Raw genomic sequence first — 22,757 nt, 5'->3', positions numbered from 1 at the left:
GGAAGTACGAAGTCTGACGTAGTCAGGCTAGCAAACTACTGTAATCAATGAAGCTGACTGCACTGTGAATCTCTTTAGCCTACATAATGTCTACACTTTCTTTGTTATACTCGGCAATGGACAAAAACCCCAGTGTTTTGCGATGTGAGTGGATTCTAAAATATGTCTGATTGGCCATTGCGTTCAAGAAATCAACAGATATGTTTTGATTGGCTGCATTGCACAATGCTGCAAAAACACATTGTAAAAATATACCTTTGACGCTCTCAAGATCGCAAACACCAATTCTGTTTCGCCAGTGTTATTCTTACGGAGAAAACTGATCCTAGACCAGCAGTTATGGGCAGCTTTTATCTCTAAAAGCAATCAGAAGCAGCAGCAGTCAGTGGTTTGAATGAGAATATTCCAGGCTAGTCTCAAGTCCGTGGCTAGGGGAAGGCTAAGCCTTGGCTAGCCTTGCACACGCTCCGCTTATGGAGTTTCCTATATGTAGTGAATTGTAAAGATAAATAGAATACCAGCAAACAGATGCTGCTACATTGCTGTCACTCAATGGTGAGACTTCCAAATCAAACTAGAACTGACTGTTAAAATCTGAATTGTTTGAAAAAGAATTCATAAAATTACTGTTTGTTTATTTATTTATTTATTTAGGGGTGTCTCTGGTAGCGTTTTGGGTACAATGTGCATTTATAATGCACTGTATAATATACATCACATGCATACATATATCAGAAAGATTTTTAATAAGTCTCTGCTCTACAAGGCTGTATTTATTTGATCAAACATACAGTAAAAAAAAAAAAAATTATAAAAAAAGCTGTATTGTGAGGTTGTCACTCTTAGAAAGTTCCAAAGATGAAGAAGAGTCCAAAGTTCCAGAAACTAAGTAATTTAATGATGTAATCCACACAGAATAATAAATCATGTGCAACAGTGTGTCCAACACAAACAACAACAGACAATGAACTGAGAAACCAAAGAAACTTAAGTAGTGGTACAAACAAGGTTAAGTAATGATTCACAGCTGAACTAAAATAACTAATCATATCAGTAACCATGGTAACTAAAGAGTGGCGGGAAAATCAAACAAAGGAACACGTGAGACTGATGAAAACAAACTAAAATGATAAGGAAACAGAATATATACATGACAGAAGTATTAGGATGCAAGTTTTGTACTCTTGGTTATATGTTCTAACTGTGGGTGCCTTAATGAGAAGCAAGTGTGTGATTATTCACGGTGGGGCTTCTCATACCCCTGCACTGCTTACCATATTTGAAATAAACGAACAACTACTAACAATACTATTCAGTTTCAGTTCATTGTACAGAGACATGTTTTAACCTGATATGTGTAAAATGATGTGTGTATAGATATGGGTATAAATTAACATAACACCCCACTTTCACTGCCCATCACTCTCTTCTCTTTAAGAGGATCAATGATGTGTGGAAGAGGATGAGGTAATGTGTAGGAGAGTGCACAAAATAAAGAGAGGATGTGCTAATACACCCCAGCTCCTCTTATCTTTCCTCTTCCCTTTTTATATTTCATCCCATGGTTTCCCAGTCACTTTAATTATGTGATGCTGGACATAATGGCATGGGAATAAGTCAATTTGTAAAGCATGACGATGAATTAATAATGAAAGCAGGAGAGAAAAAATTAATAATGCGTGATTGGCTTCACAAGGATTTACACTCTCATTTATTGATTTTTTTCTGCAAGTCAATTGACTTATATGAACCTCTGAACCTTTGGAGATTTTTTTGTATCTTGAGACCGTTTTAAGGGGAGATGAAGGACCACCCATAGAAATATGAATGAGTAAAATCGATATGAGGGGTTTAGGAAGTGGAAGTCCCACCTTACAGCAGTGTTGATTTGAAAACTAAAACTATTAAAAATTGTGGTAGTTAATTGAAATATAGCTGAAATAAAATAGAATATAAATATTGAATGAAAAACTTAAAAAACCTTTGCAACTAACTGAAATGTTAAAGTTGAAATATTAAAATGACTAACACTGAAAGTTTAAAAAATGAAGCTGAATAGAAATATTAAAAAACAAACTTATAAAAATAACAAAAACACATAAAATAATAGTTTATTTACCTTAGCCTTGAAAATACAGGGTGGGTGGGGGGATGCCATGATTTGAGCAAAATAACCAAATTTCATGTACATTTTTGTTACTGACTTGAAAGCATACATTATTGAAACAATCTTGACTAATAGTTTTTTTTTAGTGTCAAGCTGTACTGGTAAGCCTATTTCTTACATATGAAGTAACTGTCAGAGGTCGTTACCAAAATGGCTACGAAGTAAACTGACTTACCTTAAGGGAGTATAATATTACTTTGGGTGGCCATGATGACTTTAGCCTGTTAAAGTTGGTATGAAATGGAGGTTACAATCTTTTCTTCCTTATATTGTGATGTATATCTCAACAAGAAAAAAAATGTAGACTTGATTTTGTCTGTCTTGCATTGATTGGATCTTTATGCTTTTTCTATTATCTCATGTGAGTGACAGGTTGTCCTCACACCAGTCAACACATCATCTGAGAAGAGATGAGATGTTGCCGCAAGACGGAGTAAAGTTATTTTGATTAAAGATTATGAGGGAACATGAATTTAAAAAAAAAGATATTCACACATTATAATAACTTCAATATTCCATAAAAAATAAGAATTGTCCATTTTGAATTCATGGTGACTTTTATTATAACTGCGAGGTTACCATTTCTTTGACTCTGACCTTGGAAAGCTCATGATTGTTTTAATTCTAGTCACACTCACACTCATGTAGTCGACACATTCATTACAATGTGAAGTTAGTGGCAGCTCTTATAGAGTGTTGTGTCTGAGTATAATCTGATTGATTGCCTATTAACAGTTGTGAAGACAAGCGTGATTTACTCTTTCATATGAGAAATGACAGCTGATATTTTTCACACTTAATAGTGTCCATTTAGGTTTTAACACTTGTCCTCTGCAATCCTTTCCCACAAAAAAAACTCTGTCTATTACTCGCCTCTTTTCAATGATTCAGTTGCACGTCTTCCTACCAGTTACATTGCAAACTAGCATTTTGTAAAACGAAGCTCCCACTAGAGCAACCAGCCATGTTTTATTCCCTTATTCCCAGCCACCTTAATTGCAGCAACAAATATTTCTTAATGTGCTGCATTGTTCTTAATGTGACAGTGTTTCCCCCTATGCATCTGCATATGTGCTAGGATCTTGCTTTTTGTATAACAGAGCCAATGTTTTTCTCATGTCTTTTCTTGTTTTCTTGCCCTTGTTTGTTTCGTCCCAACAGAGAGCAAGGAGGTTTACAAAAGACAAGTGATGTCTATCACATGTATTGCCATGGGGATCAGCTTTCTAGGCACCCTCTGCATGGCACTCTACTGTCGGAACAAGTGAGTGGACCTCAGAATTAATCAAAGCTTGAGCTGTTCCCCAGAGCATATCATTTGAAAGAAGGGCACAATATAACAAGCTAGAGTAAAGAGCGACTGCTGTGGAACCCAGAAACATAATGACTGGAGTTGGGGACATACAGTAATTACTTTCTCATAAAAGCACCCACAGCTCTACTGGCCACCTTTCCAACAGGGATGAATTAAAATATTTTTGGCCTATGGTATGCTTCGTGTTGGTGCTGGTGCTACATAGGCAGCTACCTTCTAAGAAAACATCCTAACCATCATAGAACAAAAAAAAAAAAAAAAAAAAAATTGCACTTGAATTCAAATGTATTTTGTTGTTTCTATAGACATATTGTACAATATTCTAATTATACTATTTAATTGCATTTCATTTTTTATTGAATAAAATAAACTCATATATAAATAAAAATGTATTTATTGATTTATATAAAAAAAAGAAAATTCTCTTGTCTTGGAAAAACTGCATATATGAGGACACCTAATTTTTAAAGTGTGGTGTCAAGACATTTTACTAGGTATTCCAAGCTTTAAAATATTTTACCAGAAGTTGTTATTAAAAAATTTTTTTATCCTTTTCCTGAGTCATGTAAATTCATTGGTTAAAGGTGCATTGCGCAACATTTCATGTTAAAAATACCCGTTTTTCTAACCCATACATGCTTGAACAATTGCCTGATGGGCTGAATGAGCCCTTCTCTGATCACTGTGATTGCCTCTATAATCCTGTACAGTAAAATAAATAAGAGGGATTCGAGTTGGAATTTGAGACTGGGTCTATTAAATTGCCTATATTGCAGTTTCGCTTGTCGCCAGAGGGGGCATAGTTCTGCAAAAACTCAGAGACTTGCGCAATGCACCTTTAAAACAAGCTAGGGGGTTAAAAAGCTTGGGCTAGGGGGGCTTCAGATATTATTGTGGACAATGAGCGGCCTTGGAGTCAAAAAGATTGAGAACTACTGCTGCAAAAGTTGCATGTGATGCTGCCTTAGAATTTGGTCAAATTTAGATATCCTAGGAAACAGAATAATTCAAACTCCTACCTTAAGAACAGCCTTGAGAGAGTGTCTACAATGCTTTAAAATACTGCCTTTTGTAGGCATAAATAGGGAATGTGGGTAATAATAGCCACATTAGACTGAAAATTTGATTGATCTGTTCCATGCGGTTGAGTATATATACATATTTCACCCATGAGTTGAGTCAAGCAACTGACTGTAAGTAGGAGCTCCTGAAGCAAGAAGGGGTGTGTGTGGAACAGCCCAGCAATTTCAATAAAACGCAATGATACGAGTGAGCGAACTGACAGATGAAAAATCAAACAATGATGTAGTGACATTTAAGTGCACCAGTAATTATTTTATCTCCCAGGAAAATAACTATGGGCTGTCTTGACTGTCAGAGAATATTCTTTCAGATGATGGGTGATGCATGCGAATGAGTCTGCTCATGTGTTTTTGTGTAAATGAATACCCCATATTTCGTATTGTTCTCTAATTATGCTGCCCCCTATAGGAGAAGGAGAGAAAAGCTCCAGGCACACTTGAAAGAGACTCGTAGCCAGAAAAACTACAACCTCAACTCTTCCAGCCTGGCCCGTAAACCCAGCCTTAGGCCCCAGCAAGGCCTGCAGATCCAGAAAGTAAGTTCCTCTGGTCCTTTTTATAAAAGGCATCAATTTATGTTTTTTATGAGAATAGTACATGGATATTCTTAAACTGGAATGCATCAACATCTTGCCTTCCATTGTGTCTCTACTAGTGCATTCAGACTTTAAAAGAAAATTGCTTTTTTGAAAATGCCATTTTCTGTGTTGACGCATTTCCAATTGAAACAGGAAGCTTGAAAGGGACATATCAAAAGGATTTTCTTTTTTAAGAAAGTCTTTTGGGTTTACGGTTTCAGTCTGTCCATTGAGTCTAAATAAGACCCCAAAACGATTCCATTGACTGAGAGAACCTTTAATGGGTAAGTTATTCAGTGCCTGATTACAAAAATCCTAGAAAATCACCTGATGCACTGCATCTGAACTATGTCATTATGGCCATATATGGTTTAGAAATAATAGCTTAAGCTAACTAAAGATTATGAAATTATACATTTCTTGTTATTTCTTTTTTTTTTTTAAATTGGCTTATGTTTTGCAAGATACATGCTAGCTTAGCTTATCGCTAGCCAGTTAGTTGGCTTGCTTAGCCTAAATCCTGCACAAATGTTTAATCATTACTCAAAGCTCACTTATTTTCTGAATGTTATCATTCTTGACTTGTGTTCTGTATTCCGTTGTGCCTGATTCTATTCTGCTGTATGCTGCCTTGTCTCTATAATGCTCTTTTACTGTTCTGTATTCTGTTACTCTAACCTACTTATTATTTTTGTTTGTTTTGTTTTGTTTGTCATCATTGTCTACCCTATTGGTGTTATCCTTGTTACATATACATGTTAAAGCATCCTTGAGCACTGGAAATGAGCTATATAAATAAATCGTATTATTAGCATTCTCCCCTAAAAGTGATCGGGCAGACCAAACCGTAAGTCGTAAAGACTTGAAACTTTGAGGGCTAGTAATACTCACACCGCCTACAATGTCACTAAGACTCGCCCCGATCGGTGTGACGGGGGTGCTACAGTCAAAAGTATGAATGGCTCATAACTCCTAAACCGTCAGGCATAGGCTCAAGTGTCTTATATCGTTGGAATCCTTGGCTCAAGGCGGACACAACGAATGCCCCAGATTTGCTTGCCGGTCTGGGAACATTTTCTATTTTGTGTATTTTGGATTTTGTGAAAAATCTACTTTTGCGAACTAGTCCTAGGTTTTTGGCCCGATTGGAACCAAATCAAACAAACTCGTGAACGGAATGATATATTTTCACCAAACTCAGCACACCTATGTAACCGCTCATGCTGTGGTCGTGTAAAACTCTTTTTACGCTTGAACCCCAATAATTGCTGCTCGCAGCTATATTTATTATTATTATTAATTATACATTTTAACATACCATAAACCATGATTTGCTACTTGCTAAAAAAGTATTATGAGTATTTTTTAATCCATTCTCACAAAAGAGAGATTATAATAAAATGTCAATGCATCTATCTATAAATGTTGTTAAATGCTAGAAGTACTCTAGCATAAAGTTGGCCTCAAAGCTAAAAGACATGAGCCGCTTTTCTACTGTCGGACCGAACGGTTATCAGTTATATTTTGACTTGAGTTTGGTTCAGCACGGCCTGATAACAAACTGTTCTCGGCCTAGAAAACCGTGCTGATAGAATGCGTCTCAGGATTGGTAATTTGTCTGTTGCATGGCTGCCAGTTTCTCCAAGCGCACTATTTGAGTGACGTATACAAGTTAATAATAAAATCAAAAGAAATATCTGATCATCTTCTGCAGCCGCTATGTACATCTCATACATCTGTAAACTCTTAAGATGAAGAGAGATAAAGCACAGCTAGTATCTGTGTACCAATACTGAGGAATAGCTGTATTAAACCGTTTTAAATATTTCAGTGTAGATATGTATCGAAAACTTTATTTTTTTAGTCAACACTTAAGAAACCTAAAACCACCCCGTTGCTCCACCCCTGATGTGAGGGCCTCCGAATATTGTCTTTGACAAAGGAGGGTCTTGAAGTCAAAAAGGCTGAGAACCACTGGAATTGAAGCCACAAAACTCCATGATTCTATATAGTCAGGTTCTATCTGATAGTGATCCAATCACTGAAAATACATGTTTAATGGGGTTTCTAAGACAAATCCCATCACATCTCTTGCTCATCAGCGGGTAAAACCAAGAACAGCTGACGCTTTACACCACTCAGCTTGTTGTAATGAGGCTCTGTCACAGCTATTCAGGCTAAGTCTCAGAGGACAGCCACACTAATAATGGTAGTCATGCTAGTCCATCACTGAGGGCTTGTGATTACTGCATCATTCTCTGTCTTTCCAGCTCAGAAACGGTGTGCCAGTCCAGTGTCCTAGTGAATGTAGACAGTGCATCCTGTCGGTAGATTTGGTTAATATTTTTCACTTTCTCAATCGCCCCACTAGCCGATCTATCACAGATAAGCTGATACAGACTATTCGCATGGCAAACACAATGGTAATTTGAATGTCACTCAAACCCAGTGAGATGTTTAATCGTTACAGCAATCGCACAATGTCAGAAAACATGCAAATGCCCGCCAAAGCAATCAAAACTAGGCCAGTGACAAGCACAGGCCTGCTTTTGACACATGATGTTAGTTTGTTTTTTCATGACAACGGTTTTGTTCTTTCAGTAATTATATGAATTGCGGTGAATATAGGATGAAGTGACTTGTCAAACATTTGACGCATATCTGAATTAGAGAAACCCCAGGTAGCAATATCTTTGAAACTTATAAGATTACTAATGTAAGATAGCCTGGGTTTCCCCAAGCTGCCTTGCGCGCAGTGCGATTTTATTCACGCTGCTAGGCAGCCTGGACACCATGGACCAGATTTTCCCCTCAAAAAGGGAACCAATCACAGAACGGGGAGGGAGCAGCAAGACGATGACGACGTCTATGCGACACACCGAAGCAGTTTGTTTATATATATGGATCCAACATGGCATCAGACGCAAAGTTACCTTTCGATGCAGCCTTAGATAGTGTTCTAAGTAGTTTAGAGCGCAAGTTTATTTCGTCTTCTTCCTCGTCGAATTTCTGTCGCTCTACATACGTCATCTGGTATAATTGAAACGATTGGCTATGAGCTACGTACAGGCACATTTTATAGACATTAGTAGCGCCCAATAAACGGCTCTTGGCATTCGTAAACCACGCCTCAAATACGAGAAAATCAACATGTGGTTCCCAGACCACGTCTCAATGAGACGAGGTCTGACGTTAGCCAGGCTAAACGTAAGATATGTTTCCATCACATTTCAATGTCAGCCCTAACCTGTGCCTCATATATATTTCATATGCACCCCACTCTGTCTGGTGCACCTTTTGCTGAAAGTTCAACCCACAGGCATATTGTAAGGTGTTTTACAGTCAATGACCCAGAACCAGATATGATGAATGAAGACCCGGAGTCAGAATTATAATAAATTAAAGAAAAGATTTACTCAAGATAGTTTGCAGTTTCATCAGCAGAAGTCAGCTTCAAGACTCATAGAGGAGTTCGTAAGCCACCCGGTTACAGTTACAAAGATCACAGCAATTAAACCCTTCACCAAGGTCTAAGCTATACGTCCTTGGTTCAGGTTGATTGATTCTCATTGGCTAAGAAATAGATAAACATAGTAATTTTCCAACCATATACAGAGACAGATTGAAGCATATCTCCATTGATTATGCAGCTGACACTCAGAGCCTGAAGTTAGGCACGTCGTGACCTTCCAGTTCTCAGATTTGGGTTGCTGGCCGCCAACATGTCCAGAACAACAACTCAGTCAATCTCCAATAATGCCAGTGGTTCCTTAACCTGCAACCAAAAAGACTAACACACACAGACACACACACAGCTTTTCCAAGGTTGGATTTGGCCAGGCTCTAACTATAAACAGGAGTCTTGTCTCAAAACATCAAGATAATGCGTTCTTTTTCTCAAGGAGAGCTACACTTTAGTCTAACTGGAAAGTAAGGTTTTAACTGAGAAAGATTTCCTTAAACTATAGACTTCAATGACCCCTGTGACTTATAGTCATCAGGGTACCCTAGAAAAACAGATGTATGTACTGACACGTTGAAGATCTTTCTTAACAAAACATCTTTCCATATTTAATTTCTGGAAGCCGGGCTAAATGAGCAAGCACTGTTACTGCATTCAGATATCAAATACAGACATACATGAAAAGAACATTTCAGTAATCACACTGGTAATTTCGATGACAAAGTAAAATCTCACAAGCCTAGAGAAGTCATTCAACTCATGTGACATTTAGAGGAAAAATATTGATGAATACCTTTATTATAATTACTTATTACATATACATTGAAGCAGCAGTTTATTCCAAAATCCACACCCTTCAATATAAACAAACATTTATAATACGCAGGTAGCATACAACCTGTCTGGTCTAGAATGATATTTTAGGCTGATGTTTGCCATGTAAATGTGAATTGTTTGTTGTTAGCTTTGCCCCTGCATACCACACAATGTTTTATTATTATGGATGTGAAATATACCATTCAAACTGTTGAAATGTGGCTAGCATGAGGGTGAGCAACTTAATGAAATTCACTGCTCTCTAAACCCTGTCACATGTAACACATTTACTCCAGATATTCCTCTCTGGCATGGCATTTAAAACAATTACCATCTAACTTGGGAAACATCATGCAGATTGCACAAGCTCTAGCCATGTCATAATGGCTAAATTAAAACATCCATTATATTAACATCCCCTCCTAACCGTCCTTCTGAGACACCAGCTATGCTACTTAGAAATATTTTGTAGAGTTTATTTTTTTACAAGTCTCAATTTTCAGCTCATTTGTATTATACACCCCCCAAAATAAAATTTCAGTATGTATACATTTGACAGCTAAGCCTCTTCAAGCCTGTTTGTTTACATTTTCTGGAAATGTAGGTGGCTGTGCTTTGAAAAATGAATCTTCCAGATCAGAAATATGCTTTCAAAAGATTTCGGACAAAGTTATTGATCGCCTGAACAGTGTTCTTTTGAGTGTGGTCAAAGTGCATCTCTACGGAAAAAGAAATTGACTGCTTCAGTAATGATAGGCTTCTAGCTTATCTAATACTTACCCATATGATAAAGCGTTGAACTTAAATTCAGACCTTAAACAGAACTTAAATTTACATCTTAGAATGAATCAGCTTTTTCAAACCTGTTGCATGAAATGATTTTTAAGATTTTTTGTAGCACTCTGAGTCATATATATATATATATATATATATATATATATATATACAGTATATATATATATATATATATATATATATATATATATATATATATATATATATATATATATATATATATATATATATATATATATATATATATATATACTATTGCTAGAATATATTTGGGTTTGAGAAAAAATAATTCACCATTTTAGCAAACCATATTCTTTACCTTTTCTGAATATTTGGCTTTTATTTTTCTCTCTGAATTCACATAAATCTGTTATTAGTCAGAATGTCTTCCACCACATCCTCCCACAGATTCATTTCTACTTTTTCTCTGGCTCCCTTTTTCCTTCTGTATACATCTTTTTTTCTCGTTATAGCTCCTTCCCACTCACCTAATATTTTCAATAGCACATTCACTGTCATCATGAGTCTCTTGATCATACAGCTATGCAATTCATATTAACATAGAGAGAAAGATGGTCATAACATAAAGTAGCATAACATAACTGGCTAAAGTAATCATAAACTATTTTTTGTTTTGAATTAAAAGATAAAGTTGTATGTAAGTGTTCAACATATGACTCATTTCAAAATAGATAAATAAAATAGATAGAAAATAGATAATAAAACATTTTAAAATTGCCCATGGTATTGTTTGTGGGTTACATTTCACATCAAAAAAAAAAAAATGTCACACTTGCATATGTAATTTCTTTGTCAAGGCAGTGTCAATATTTCACAGACACAAGCCATTTCCTCCAAGCTACTGTTATATCACAAATGAATAAAGTCATGTAGGGTGGGATGTTACATGACGCATTTGAATCATAATGTAAAGATGCTCCCGGTCATAATTTGCAGAACGGAAAATAATGAGCTACTATGCACATACACTGCATATTTTTAAGCATTCACAATAAAGTTCCAGTGTTTCTGTAGCTCAAACAGTAGAGCATGGAGCTAGCAATGGCAAAGTCATGAATTTGATTCCCAAGGAATGCTTAACTGATGAAATGTATAGAACACAAGATGCAAAGAGGGCTACTGAGGTATAAAGTCTGCATCACAGTGCTCTTTGGATGTGGGATAGTTCAATGTGCAAAAAACATGAGGCCAAGGTACTTGAGAATGTACTGTAGAACAAATATAAAAAGTTTTTATTCATGGCTATAATATTTTAAAAAAAAAAACATTCACATATGTGGACCCACATATTTTTTCACATTTTTATAGTTTTTCTACATTCATGTTTTTCTGCATGAAATGTAAGTCGCTTTGGAAAAAATGTCTGCTAAATACATAAATGTAAATGAGGAAAGAAAAAGGATGGGGAAAAAAACAATATGGTCTCTACTGCCACTGCACATTGTTCCCACAGTTCCATTAGAGGAAGCTATTGGGACATTGCTTGGATTTACATAGTCCTGAAAGTGAAACTCTAGTGCCCTTCTCTGATCCCTTGTCAGCCATCAGTTCTCTTCCTGTACACTCCCTCTCTTCTCTTCCACTCGACACTGTGAAGTGAAGGTGGGATAGTGGAGGAGATTAAGTATCTCTCTGACATTTAGATCATTGTGTGCATTCTGCCTGAAGCAGAAAAGGGTTTTTATGAGGAATTCTTTCAAGGTGTGAAATTTAAATTAGATTTGTCTGCAGGTTCCATAGAGGTCTGTTGGATTATCTGAACATCAGTGGAAACCGTCCACTGACTCTTTGTCAAAGCCAAGATTCAAGGCAAAGAGTAGAGAAGATGACTGAGCTTTCTGGATATATTATCCAACTGGGACTAAAAAAAATGTATTCATTAAAAGTTTAGGTGACAGTTCATTGAATTGCCCATAGACAACAGCGTAATATTTAACATTTGTCTTGCATATTGTGTTTTTTGCAGTATTCTAAACCCACAAGGTCCTTGCCACCACTTGGAGGCGCTGTTCGGGAGTCCAGTTTCGCTCAAAGCACTGCTGCCTCTACCAATCCACAAGGCACATTGACAGGAAAACACACCAGGTATGATAATAGTGATATTGCTTCTTAAACAATCATCACAGCATATTCTTAATGTCGTCATAAAACCATTTTTTTTAAATCCTTCTAAAGACTGCTCTTTTTGCATTATAATTTAATGGCATTGCAAGAAATTTTGACAGTGATTATTGTAACGATACAGCATAAAGACCTGTCATAAAGCACTGAAGAGAGAAATTAAATTGCATGCAATAATGATTGCGGTACATTTACAGAATAGTATAAAAATTAAAATAATAAATATAATTAGCAATGCATACATTAATATGCATTTCTGTAATAGCAAAAACATAGGTGGCAACAGTATATGGAGATCAATTTCACTGTAAGGAAATGTAATTTACCAGTCAAGTGTTTGTTTATGGTCAGATCTCTGGTGTATTACAATATGGCATGTTCATGTTTTGTTCCAAAAGATACAATAACGTTCAGAAGTTCAAGGGTCGGTTACATTTTCGAAAAAAGTCTTGTTCACCAAGCTACATTTTTAGACAGTAAATACAGTAAAAGAAGTAATTGTTACGTATTCCCAGGGTTTGTCTACCTTGTTTTTGTTGTTTGGATTTTTAGGATGCATTCTGCAGTTCTTATGGTTCCTGTGTTTTACTTTCAGTGTTTACCTTTTTTACCTCATAGTTACCCTCATTTATCTCCATAAGCTACTAATCACTTTCACCTGATCCTTGTTCCAGCCTTTATTATCTTGTGTATTTAAACCCCAGTGTTTCCCATGTTCTTTGTCTGGTGTTGTCTCGTTGGTTTCCTCAGTTTTGTTTCTTGTATTCCTTGGTTTTCTTGTTTTTCTGAGTTAGTTTTTTTGTTAAATCAATTCTTATTTCTTATTATATCAGTGTTAAAACAGTTGTGCTGCCTAATATTTTTGTGGAAACTGTGATACATTTTGTTTCAGGATGCTTTGATGAACAGAAAGTTCAAAAGAACATGAGTTATTTGAAATAGAAATCTTGTATTAAACATTATAAATGTCTTTACTGTCCCTTTTGATCCATTTATTGTGTGTGAATAAAAGTATTAATCTATTAATCTATAATTCTATTTAAAAAAAATCTTACTGACCCCAAACTTTGTAACGCTAACATATGTCTGACAGGTGGCTAACTCAGACAAGCTTAACAGAGCTTCCCGTAGGAATTTCCGTGAACAGTGTGATTATCAGTCAAATGTGCTCATAAACTTATCGGATATTATTCTTACATTAGCTGGAATGAATTGTAACATTGCAAAGTATTTTTATCTGCTGTTTTTCATTAAAGAAACTGTTAAATTGCACAGTAACGTGATTAAAAAGTAAAGGCAAATACTTATTACAGTCAAATCATTTATAATTGATAATATTAGTGTGAGTGAACTGAACACATTCGCACATTCTTTAGTTTCTATCAGCACTACAATGATGTGAATCAATATGTGAAGGAAAAGATTTACCTTAAAGCAAATGTAGATGTTCTTACTGATGACAGCACTTGCTATTTACTTCTTAAAAAGAAGTAGGCTACTATTTGGATCCTCTCTAGATACTATTATGTGACCTGGCAGCAGTGATTTAGGTTCTAATAATATCCATAAAATTGCATTTACAACTATCCATATAATTCCACAATAGACTTGCATTAGGAAAGCACAAAAGCTTGTCTGAAAAAAACGGACTACAACAATTGCTAAGGTAGGATTTCTCAGAAATGTTTTTCTGACAGCTTAGAGAAGGTCTTTGAAATGGAGTTTGTTTGAGGATTTAATAGATTGTTAGGTTTCATTAAAAAAAAAAAAAAATCTGATATGAATGATCTTTTGATTTAAATGATGGTCATCCACACCCAAAGCACGTGCGCGGATAAGAGTTCTCGTGTGTCATAGGGTTTTATCGAAGGGTTGGGGTGATCTTTGAATGCAGAGACAAATCCTTTCAGCCCTGTTTAATCCTCATACTTTCATCAAACTAAACGTTAAGCCCTGATTCCACTCTGTTTTTGTTTGTGGCTCAGTGCACTCTTGCAATCACATATCTATTTTTTTTTTTATGATGACTTGCAATTTGTTTGCAAACAGCCTTTGCCCCTGTCCCACCCCTCTCCAAATGTCATGTCTTCAAAGGATCATTACAATTTAACTGATTGCACTTGACTCAGTGTAAGGAAGGACTTAAATATGCAGTGAATTATCTCTCTGTTGGAGACTCATCTCTAAAATCGAGCATGAATTTCTCTTCAGGCTATTTTTTACCAAATAGTCAAATGTGTGCTCCCCACTGCCAGCGGTCTTATAGGTCAATTAATCTCCATGTTAATGTGGCGCCATTCGGTGGAAACGTATGTACAACATCTCCCTGTAGTTTTCCTAGCAGTATCACATAAATATCTAATTGGGAACAAGGTGACTCATTGGTAATGTGCTCCGTTTTTTAATGATAGAGGAGATATATCTAGTACATTATTCTCATATATACACATACATATATGTGTGTATAGACCAAATCCTGAATTCCGAAGTGTTGTTTATTTCCAGTGTCTTTCTCAGCAAGCTTTATACATGTCCTTCTTTGTAAAACATTCAGCACACCAGATGGAGACAGAGAGAAAGTGTGAGTGTAAAGCATTTAACATTAGGACACTATAGACTGGGATAGAAATTCTCTGAGAGAAATAAGATTGAGTATCGCTGCTTTACTTTGTTCTGAGTCGTGTGCTATTTTTTGGATTTCCTCACAAAAAAAAAAAAAAAAAAACCTCAGCAGACCAAAGAAAGATGTAAAATATTTAAAATAGCAGTTTTATTGTATTTATTTGATCAATTGTTTGTTTTTCTGGGGGTTTTTTTGTTTTGTTTTTTTTATATAGGCTATCATTTTCTTTTGTAAAAAAAAAAAAAGAAAAAAAAGTGCCATTTATGTACATTAGCTAGTCTACTAAACTAGTACACTGGTTTAATCTTCATGTTCTGTTAATAATTTGGTTTTGTTTGGTTGTTTTATTTGTTTGTTTGCCTTTCCTATCCAGTCGTTTTCTTTCTTCGTCTGTCCTATCAAACTTAAAATAAAAATGTAAAATTAAGGCAAAAAACAATACCTTCTAATAATACAAATAATTAAAATAAAATACATAATTTTTAAATAAATATTATTGTTGTTGTTCAATTCTCTTCTGATGCTTTTAATATGTTCATCTGGCTTAGTCAAAGCCCCACATCAAGATATTATTATTTATCCCTGAGTAAACATTTACTCTTCAGATTTGATCCGTTTCTCACTGGGGATCAAACTGACTCCAGCAATAACGTGAAATTTAACACGAAAGTACAAATAAAGAAATCCGTGAGTGATATGTTTTTTGTTTTATTTTAAAGGAGCGGTTCCCTTTCTCATAGTCCAGATCAGAGAAGTCGTTCTGCTCTTCGGCCTGCATCTCGCAGAACACCACCCATAACCACAGGATGTCTGAATGCCATTGGTGGATCAAGAGATTCTGGTCCTGCCTACCAACATCTACAGGAAGTAGACAGCTCAGAGAGGGAATCAGTGAGAAGGTTAGTTAGCAACATTAATTTGCTACAGGTCAATGAGCTTAATACTAATTATTTAATGCTTACACATAGTCCTGCCCCAATGGATTAAACTCTAGTCCGTGAATCTCTGAGGAATGGGATGCATTAATGCAATGAAAATTGCATGCAAGGATTTTTTTTTATTTATTTTTTTTTGGAGGTAGGGTGGTGTTCATGTCAGTTCGGGTAGGTGAAACTGTGTGCCTCTACCAGGACCCCACTGTCCGTTCCCTCTATACTCAGATTTATGAGCCAATCTGTAGTTTTAAACAGCAGCTTCTACCACAGAACCCAAGGCAGAGACTATTACACTCACTTTTTGTAATTTTTCTGTTTCTCCTACTGCATCTTAGATCTGAATTCAAGAAGTTTTCTTCAGGTTCAATATATAAAGATTAATTATTATTATTTTTTATTTTTTTCCTAAAGTGGAAGGAATGTTTTTTTTGTTTTTTACATTTTCAGCTTTCTTTAGTATGTAAAGTTGCCGTTTGAGGTTACAAAGCATAAAGTCCACTCCAAAGGGAGTTATTCTCTGTATCAGTAAGCACTGTTTCTGAACTCCCTGAAATGCTTTGATTGTAGTCTTGAGTTTTCTTCCAGGAACGTACACGTCACAATATCCCTCATTTAAATAATTCCCGCCCAGGGCATATGGTGGTTGAGTTGCATTAGCAGTGCGTTTTGCTATGTCCAGGAGGTTATGGGAAGGGCTGTGACATTTCCAAAACACACAAATTGGTTAACCAAATACAACACGCTGATCCAGCAGACCAATCAGATCACATTGAGGGCTTCTTAGAGACAGGAACTGAAGAGAGCATTACAGACAGAGGTGCTGCGACAATGTAAAATATGTGAAAAATAAGTTGTTGTTTTTTTTTTTTACATTCAAGCATGAAAAAAGATGTTGCCACTTGTGGGCAGGGCCCTGTCTCTCTCAGGCAAGAGAGGTCTCATGACTGGTGGTATGTCACTGGCAAGGTTTACTTTTTATTGTATGGCAAAATACATTTACCCAGAGTATATCTTTAATGGGTTTGTGTATGTGCCATAAAGCCTGTTTATAACTGCTCCCAAGTTTTCAGTGGTGATCGTATGCTTTTGTCTCCATGCCGACTGCGAGAGCAACAAGCGGGCTTGTCTGAGCTCTATTATTGAAGTTCTGTATGCAGGCATGACTCACTGAGACAGGAGGGCACTGGGGAGTGCTGTCTTTTCCAGAAGCAGCACAGCTAATAAAAACCACACTGTCATAGCCAATTAAACAGTCAGTGATATATCAATGGAATGGGCAGTCCTGGATAAGTTTGCTAGAATGGTCCAGTCATCAACCCGCACACACTGTAGGCTATCCTGGCCCAGCTAGTCCTCGTGTTCTATACAGGAAGGCTTTGCAGTGCGGAAGACACCACCTCCCTTTAAATCTCCAACGGGGTCTAAGCACTGACCTATTTCCTGCCTACCAGCCTGCAAAAGAATATTTCTCTGCCGGAGAGAGCTCCGTTACCATAGAGACAGGCTGGGATACGGGACAGGAAAGAGAAGGAGAGAGCGGGAGCGAGACAGGAGAGGAGTGACAGAAAAAAGGGAGGGAGGAAGGGAGAGAGAAGAGAGAGAGATAGAGAGAGAGAGAGAGAGAAGAGAGAGAGAGAGAGAGAGAGAGAGAGAGAGGGAGGGAGGGATGGAGGGAGAGAGAGAGAGGGAGGAGAGAGAGAGAGAGGGGAGGAGAGAGAGAGAGAGAGAGAGAGAGAGAGAGAGAGAGAGAGAGAGAGAGAGAGAGAGAGAGAGGAGAGAGAGAGAGAGAGAGAGAGAGAGGAGAGAGAGAGAGAGAGAGTGAGAGAGAGAGAGAGAGAGAGAGGAGAGAGACAGAGATAAAACTGTTTTGCATACTGTTTTGCATATGACAGCAGAAAAAAAATATTGGCCATCTCATTCCTTCCGTCCCAGAAAGCTTGCTGTTATCTCGCTAGAATGGCTTACGTAGGGAACAGATTACTCATAGTGTTATTGTTCCCAGTATTTTTAGATCGAAAGGTACCTGTCAACCCCCCTCTGGGTTGTCTGGATTTCCTCGAGCTGGGTACTTTAGCAAGTATATAGACAACATTTATAATTGCTTACTTATACTAAGTTTTGTATAAAAGAATTCAGATATTTCCCAGATTGTGGTTTACCTCCTATTGATAAAGTCGGTATCTAAAACCTAACCTCATCAGTTGTGTATTTGTCTTACAGTGAGTGTTTGCTTATTAAAGTGTTTTCAGTAAGAGGCTTTCAAAGAGGCCGGGCTGTTCATTAAACAAGACCTCAAAGCATGCCCTGAATGTATTTCACTACAGTGACACCCATTGAGCTGTTTTCCTTTCAGCCTAATTTATTTCATGCAGGTATCTGAAACTGTTACATGATATGATGAGAACAACAGCATTGCAGGAAATAAGGTTATAAATCATAATTTGCACTGAGCAGCACGACAGTGTCACCTACTAACCCTCAAAAGTGATGTTTCCTCCTTGCTTACACTGTAATTATTAAAATAGCTGGAAATGATCTGTCTGTCCGTGAGATACAGAGAGTGAGTGTAACTTACATGTATATAAGCAGACCACCAGCAGTCTCCTTTTACAATCGGGCAAGCTCTAATCTGATTTGCTGACTGTGGTTAAGGACAGGGTTTTCTTTGTTTCTTGTTTTAAAGAGATAAATAATTGGAATTTGCCAGGTTTGTGGCATCAGACCATTGAAATATATTTAGTTTCATTTAAGGGACTTTTTGGGACTTTAGCTTATTCACCGTATCCCCCAGAGTTAGATGAGTCCATACATACCCTTTTCATCTCCGTGCGTGCCGTAACTCTGTCTGACGCACACACCGCTAGCCTAGCTTAGCACAAAGACTGGAGGTAAATGGCTCCAGCTAGCATACTGCTCCCAATAAGTGACAAAATAACGCCAACATTTACCTATTTACATGTTGTGATTTGTATAGTCAGCGTGTACAAATAACAAGGTCACATGAGACACAGCCATCTTCTAACCGTATACATAATGGGAACTATATTCTCAGAAGGTGAAGCCCTTTACTGATTTACTCCAACTCTGAGCGAACTCTGCCCCTCACCACGGGGCTTCTCAGGTGCTGCGAGCAAAGCACTCCGCCCAAGTAGTGCTTCGCCTTCTAAGAATATAGTTCCCATTATGTATACGGTTAAACATTAACACTAACATTAAACATTTTTATTTAATTTCATGAACATTTTTATTAAACATAGACCTTTATTTTCATTTTGCGATGCGCACCTTCGCGCTTGTGCGTACGTGGCGAGTATAAACCCATTTGTTTTGGATGTAAATAAACATTTAAATCACAAGTCTATACATATTTTCTGCTGTTTTTCTGGAAGATGGTTCTTGAGGATTGGAGAAACTTTGCTCAAAATGGCAGGCAGGCAGGCTCTTCCTCTCTGTAAGCAGAGTAAGATGCAATGTGAACCAGACCTTTTGTCACATAGTCAAAGCTATATTTGATATATGCGACTAGAGGAGAGATGTGCTCAGCACAAAATAGCAGAAGGAACTTCATTAAAAGCATGTGAAATTTTAGTCTTGTTCAAAAGAGCTGTCTTTTCTGTTGATATTTCTGTAAATGATCACATTAAATCAAATCATGATCTTTAATCTTAAGCAAAATCTCACAAACTCAGGCTAAATCCATGCATCCTTAACTGTTTTCAAGTCTTGATATTTCAGGATAAATGATCCATGGCCTGCTGGAATACTTGGCATTTCTGTCATATCTTCTGTTTCATAGAAAATAGAATCAGACAATTTGCCTCCCCTTGATTGAGGCTTAACTCTGACTCGGTCATTATCAGAAAAAGAAGTGCTTGTTAAATATTGATGCTGTGAGAAAAGCCATTCTTTGTCAGGGATTATGAATTATTACACAAAGATAATGAATCAGGGGAACAATACCGATTGCTCCTAAATTGAGAGATTAGTTTACCAAAGGTCTGGTTGGATGGAACTTCTGCTTTCATCCCTTTTAAAAGAATTTTGCTTTCAAATCGTCAGAAGATTAACTTAAGAATGACTGCCACGGGGAGCAGAAAGTTCTGAATCAGGAAACCAGCTAAAGCCCAGCTGAAGTACACGATTATGAGTCAGAGAAGACACTGGGCTACCAGGCAGACAGATTGAATGTTGAATATCTAATAAACTGAGATACCTGAATGTGTAGTATTTTTATTCATTCCAGAAACACTTAATAGCTTAAACATTTTTTTTTTAAATCCTTGATTTTTATGCAGCTCATTAAGTCATTTATTATGTCAGACATTAAATTATTATTAAATAATGTCTGCTGTGATGACAGGGTCAATTTCAGATTTTTTTATTGAAATACATTCTTGTATCCCACCTTAATATGCAAAGAACTATAATAAGTAAAGCAACACTGACTCAACCAGTGGTGCGAGTTTGGGGCGGGACTATTTGTTTGACTGACTATGGCAAAGGCTGCATATACCAAGACGTTTCACTTGTATTACTATGAATGGGAGAAAATTCACAATGCAATATTGCAGAATAAGTCTCGCCTTCTAAATAAGAGAGCCAATTGGTAAAGTCATTGCGCCTCTGCAGCTGCTGTTAAAAGCTCCAGTTCCCATTAAAATAGTTAGATTCATGCAATGCATTGACTGGACCAACTTTGAAAATACACTATTTTTATGTTATTTGACCGAAAGAAACATTTATTGGTCAGTTCAAGTCATTTTGGTGCTGGATTTGAAATATTTAAATGTGAAATCGGCAAGCAGTTTTTGAGATTTCAGTATTTCCCCGTTCAAGTAGATAGGAGTTGGTCTTGCATGCCTAAAATTGCTGCCTGGAGATGTTTCAAATATGGCCGCCGATTGACTTTCAAGTGACAAGTTCAGGAACCTGTTTGAACCAATCATTATTTTTGCAATTGTGTTTGTTGATGCTACAGGCACAGAAATCACACACTTTAGCTTTATTTGGCTTTTAGAATATGTATCAATTCTTAGGATTCAACAAACATTCCTAAGAAATCTCATTTTTGACACTCTAATTCTATATACATTCCTCTCTTTTCCTTAATCACTCTGTCATCTTTTCCTCTGTCTGCAGGAACATCTCCGGCCCAGGTAATGACCTACATCAGGATTCCTTTTACAATATGCAAGCCTCACAATCCTCAAAATCTTGGAGCAGCCACTTAGACCACAGGTGCGCTAGGAGCCTCAGGTCGGGTGGCCCTGGCCAAAGTCCTCCTGCTCCCTACCGACCCTGCTCTATCCCAATCATCCCCTCCGTCCACTCCTACCAGGATGAGGTCTCCTGTATGCAAACCGTCCCTACTGATGGAAGCAGCCGTGCTAGTCCTCTGGAAAGCAAAGCAAATGCTTCAGCTGTCAATCAACAGTCCAACGTACCGGTCTCCAACCGAGCGGCTGTTAGACGGGAGGAAGTGGCCTCACTACTGGATGAGGCTCAGGAACAGCTCAGAGCGCTAGCACATGCCCAGAGGAAACAGGAGGACATCAGTAGCTTCGTCCCTCAGGGGGCCAAAGAGACTGTGTGCATCCTTTTAGCAAATGGGGGTGGACAAGGGGGAGTGGCCTCTTTTGGGCCCACGGAGACTCACTTAGTGAACCCGAGAGACACACACAAAGATGCCACAAAGCCTGGCCAATGAGAAGGGGTTGACAGGACTAACCACAAACGTCTTGGGGCTTCAGAACGCTCTGCCAAAATACCACTGAAACCTACCGTTGAATTTCTGAGGACCTGCAGTGGGTAGAAGCGTGGGAGAGTGGCAGCCTAGAACATGTGAAAAGATAATTTATTTATATGCATTTATTTAAGGAGAAACTTCTACTTAGAAAAAAGAAACCAAATAGTCTGTCATCTCCATGGTGTTTTTAACTGTATAAAATATACATAAATATATATAAATGGATATAAATATATGAATTCAAACTGGTGACCAAGTACAAAAAAAGGAATATGGGAATGAGAAACTTTCTTTTGTAATGTATCAGCTCCACATCCTTAAAGACTTGATGCTCGGTGGTTTAAAAAAAAAGAATAATTTAAAAACAAAAATGAGTTTTTTTCACTCGTTTCACTCATTTACAGTCAAGTTAAGCTTGTCCGACACACAATCTTGTGTTTTGCACCTGCAGCAGCTGTGTTTACTATCACCGTCCCAGTCACTGTCCTTTACCCTGCCAAGGAATATGGCTCCATCTGCCTTTGAGAACAGTGGAACATGGATTACAATTGGACTTAACTTCTAAACGCTAATCGTATCCAGGCATGAGGTAACTGATAGTTAAGCACTGCCTCCAAGACATCGATTGGAAGAATTTGGTGTGTCTGTCCGTTTGTGGAGCAATCTGCATTTTGTTTTCTGTGCCTCGGTGCGTTCACTTCTTCATATTGATTCGGATATGAGTAAGGACAAGCTAACGGAACAGAGCACATCGTACAGCACACCACCTGAGATGCACAAACAGACTGTCGACGCCTCTCTGGATGGACCGAGGATATTCATGCACGGGATAGGGGGTGGGGAGGGGAGGGGGCGGTCTCGGCCAACACGAGGAGCTTCAGTGTTGTTGTTTTTTCGTTCTTATGGAATTATCTGCTGCTTTTTGAGAAGGTGGGTGAGAGCAGCGATCACTATGTTTGTGAGTCTGTATGCTACCTTTGGATTGGGACATAATATTTGTGTGAATTAACAACCAAATGTGGTAAGGAAGAAAAATTAACAATGAATCTTTAGTTAAGCTGTTTCTTTGTTTCCAATCTTTTTTTCTTTCTTTTT

At 37.4% G+C, this 22,757-nt stretch overlaps 1 protein-coding gene across 1 annotated transcript in view; it reads left to right on the top strand.

The window, feature by feature from the left end:
• Positions 1 to 21,623, top strand: part of nrg3a (neuregulin 3a) — a gene marked incomplete at both ends in the record, with an annotated part of 353,495 nt that extends 331,872 nt beyond the window's left edge. The window contains 5 exons of the mRNA XM_081351000.1: positions 3,329 to 3,431; positions 4,974 to 5,100; positions 12,204 to 12,322; positions 15,701 to 15,880; positions 21,056 to 21,623. Coding sequence (XP_081207126.1) covers positions 3,329 to 3,431; positions 4,974 to 5,100; positions 12,204 to 12,322; positions 15,701 to 15,880; positions 21,056 to 21,623 — 1,097 coding nt within the window. The remainder of the gene's footprint in view (positions 1 to 3,328; positions 3,432 to 4,973; positions 5,101 to 12,203; positions 12,323 to 15,700; positions 15,881 to 21,055) is intronic.
• Positions 21,624 to 22,757: the final 1,134 nt, after the last annotated feature.

Source organism: Scardinius erythrophthalmus (genome assembly GCF_964197995.2).
Source record: "Scardinius erythrophthalmus genome assembly, chromosome: 21".
NCBI classification, from domain to species: domain Eukaryota; kingdom Metazoa; phylum Chordata; class Actinopteri; order Cypriniformes; family Leuciscidae; genus Scardinius; species Scardinius erythrophthalmus.
This window is presented reverse-complemented; position numbering and strand designations above follow the sequence as displayed.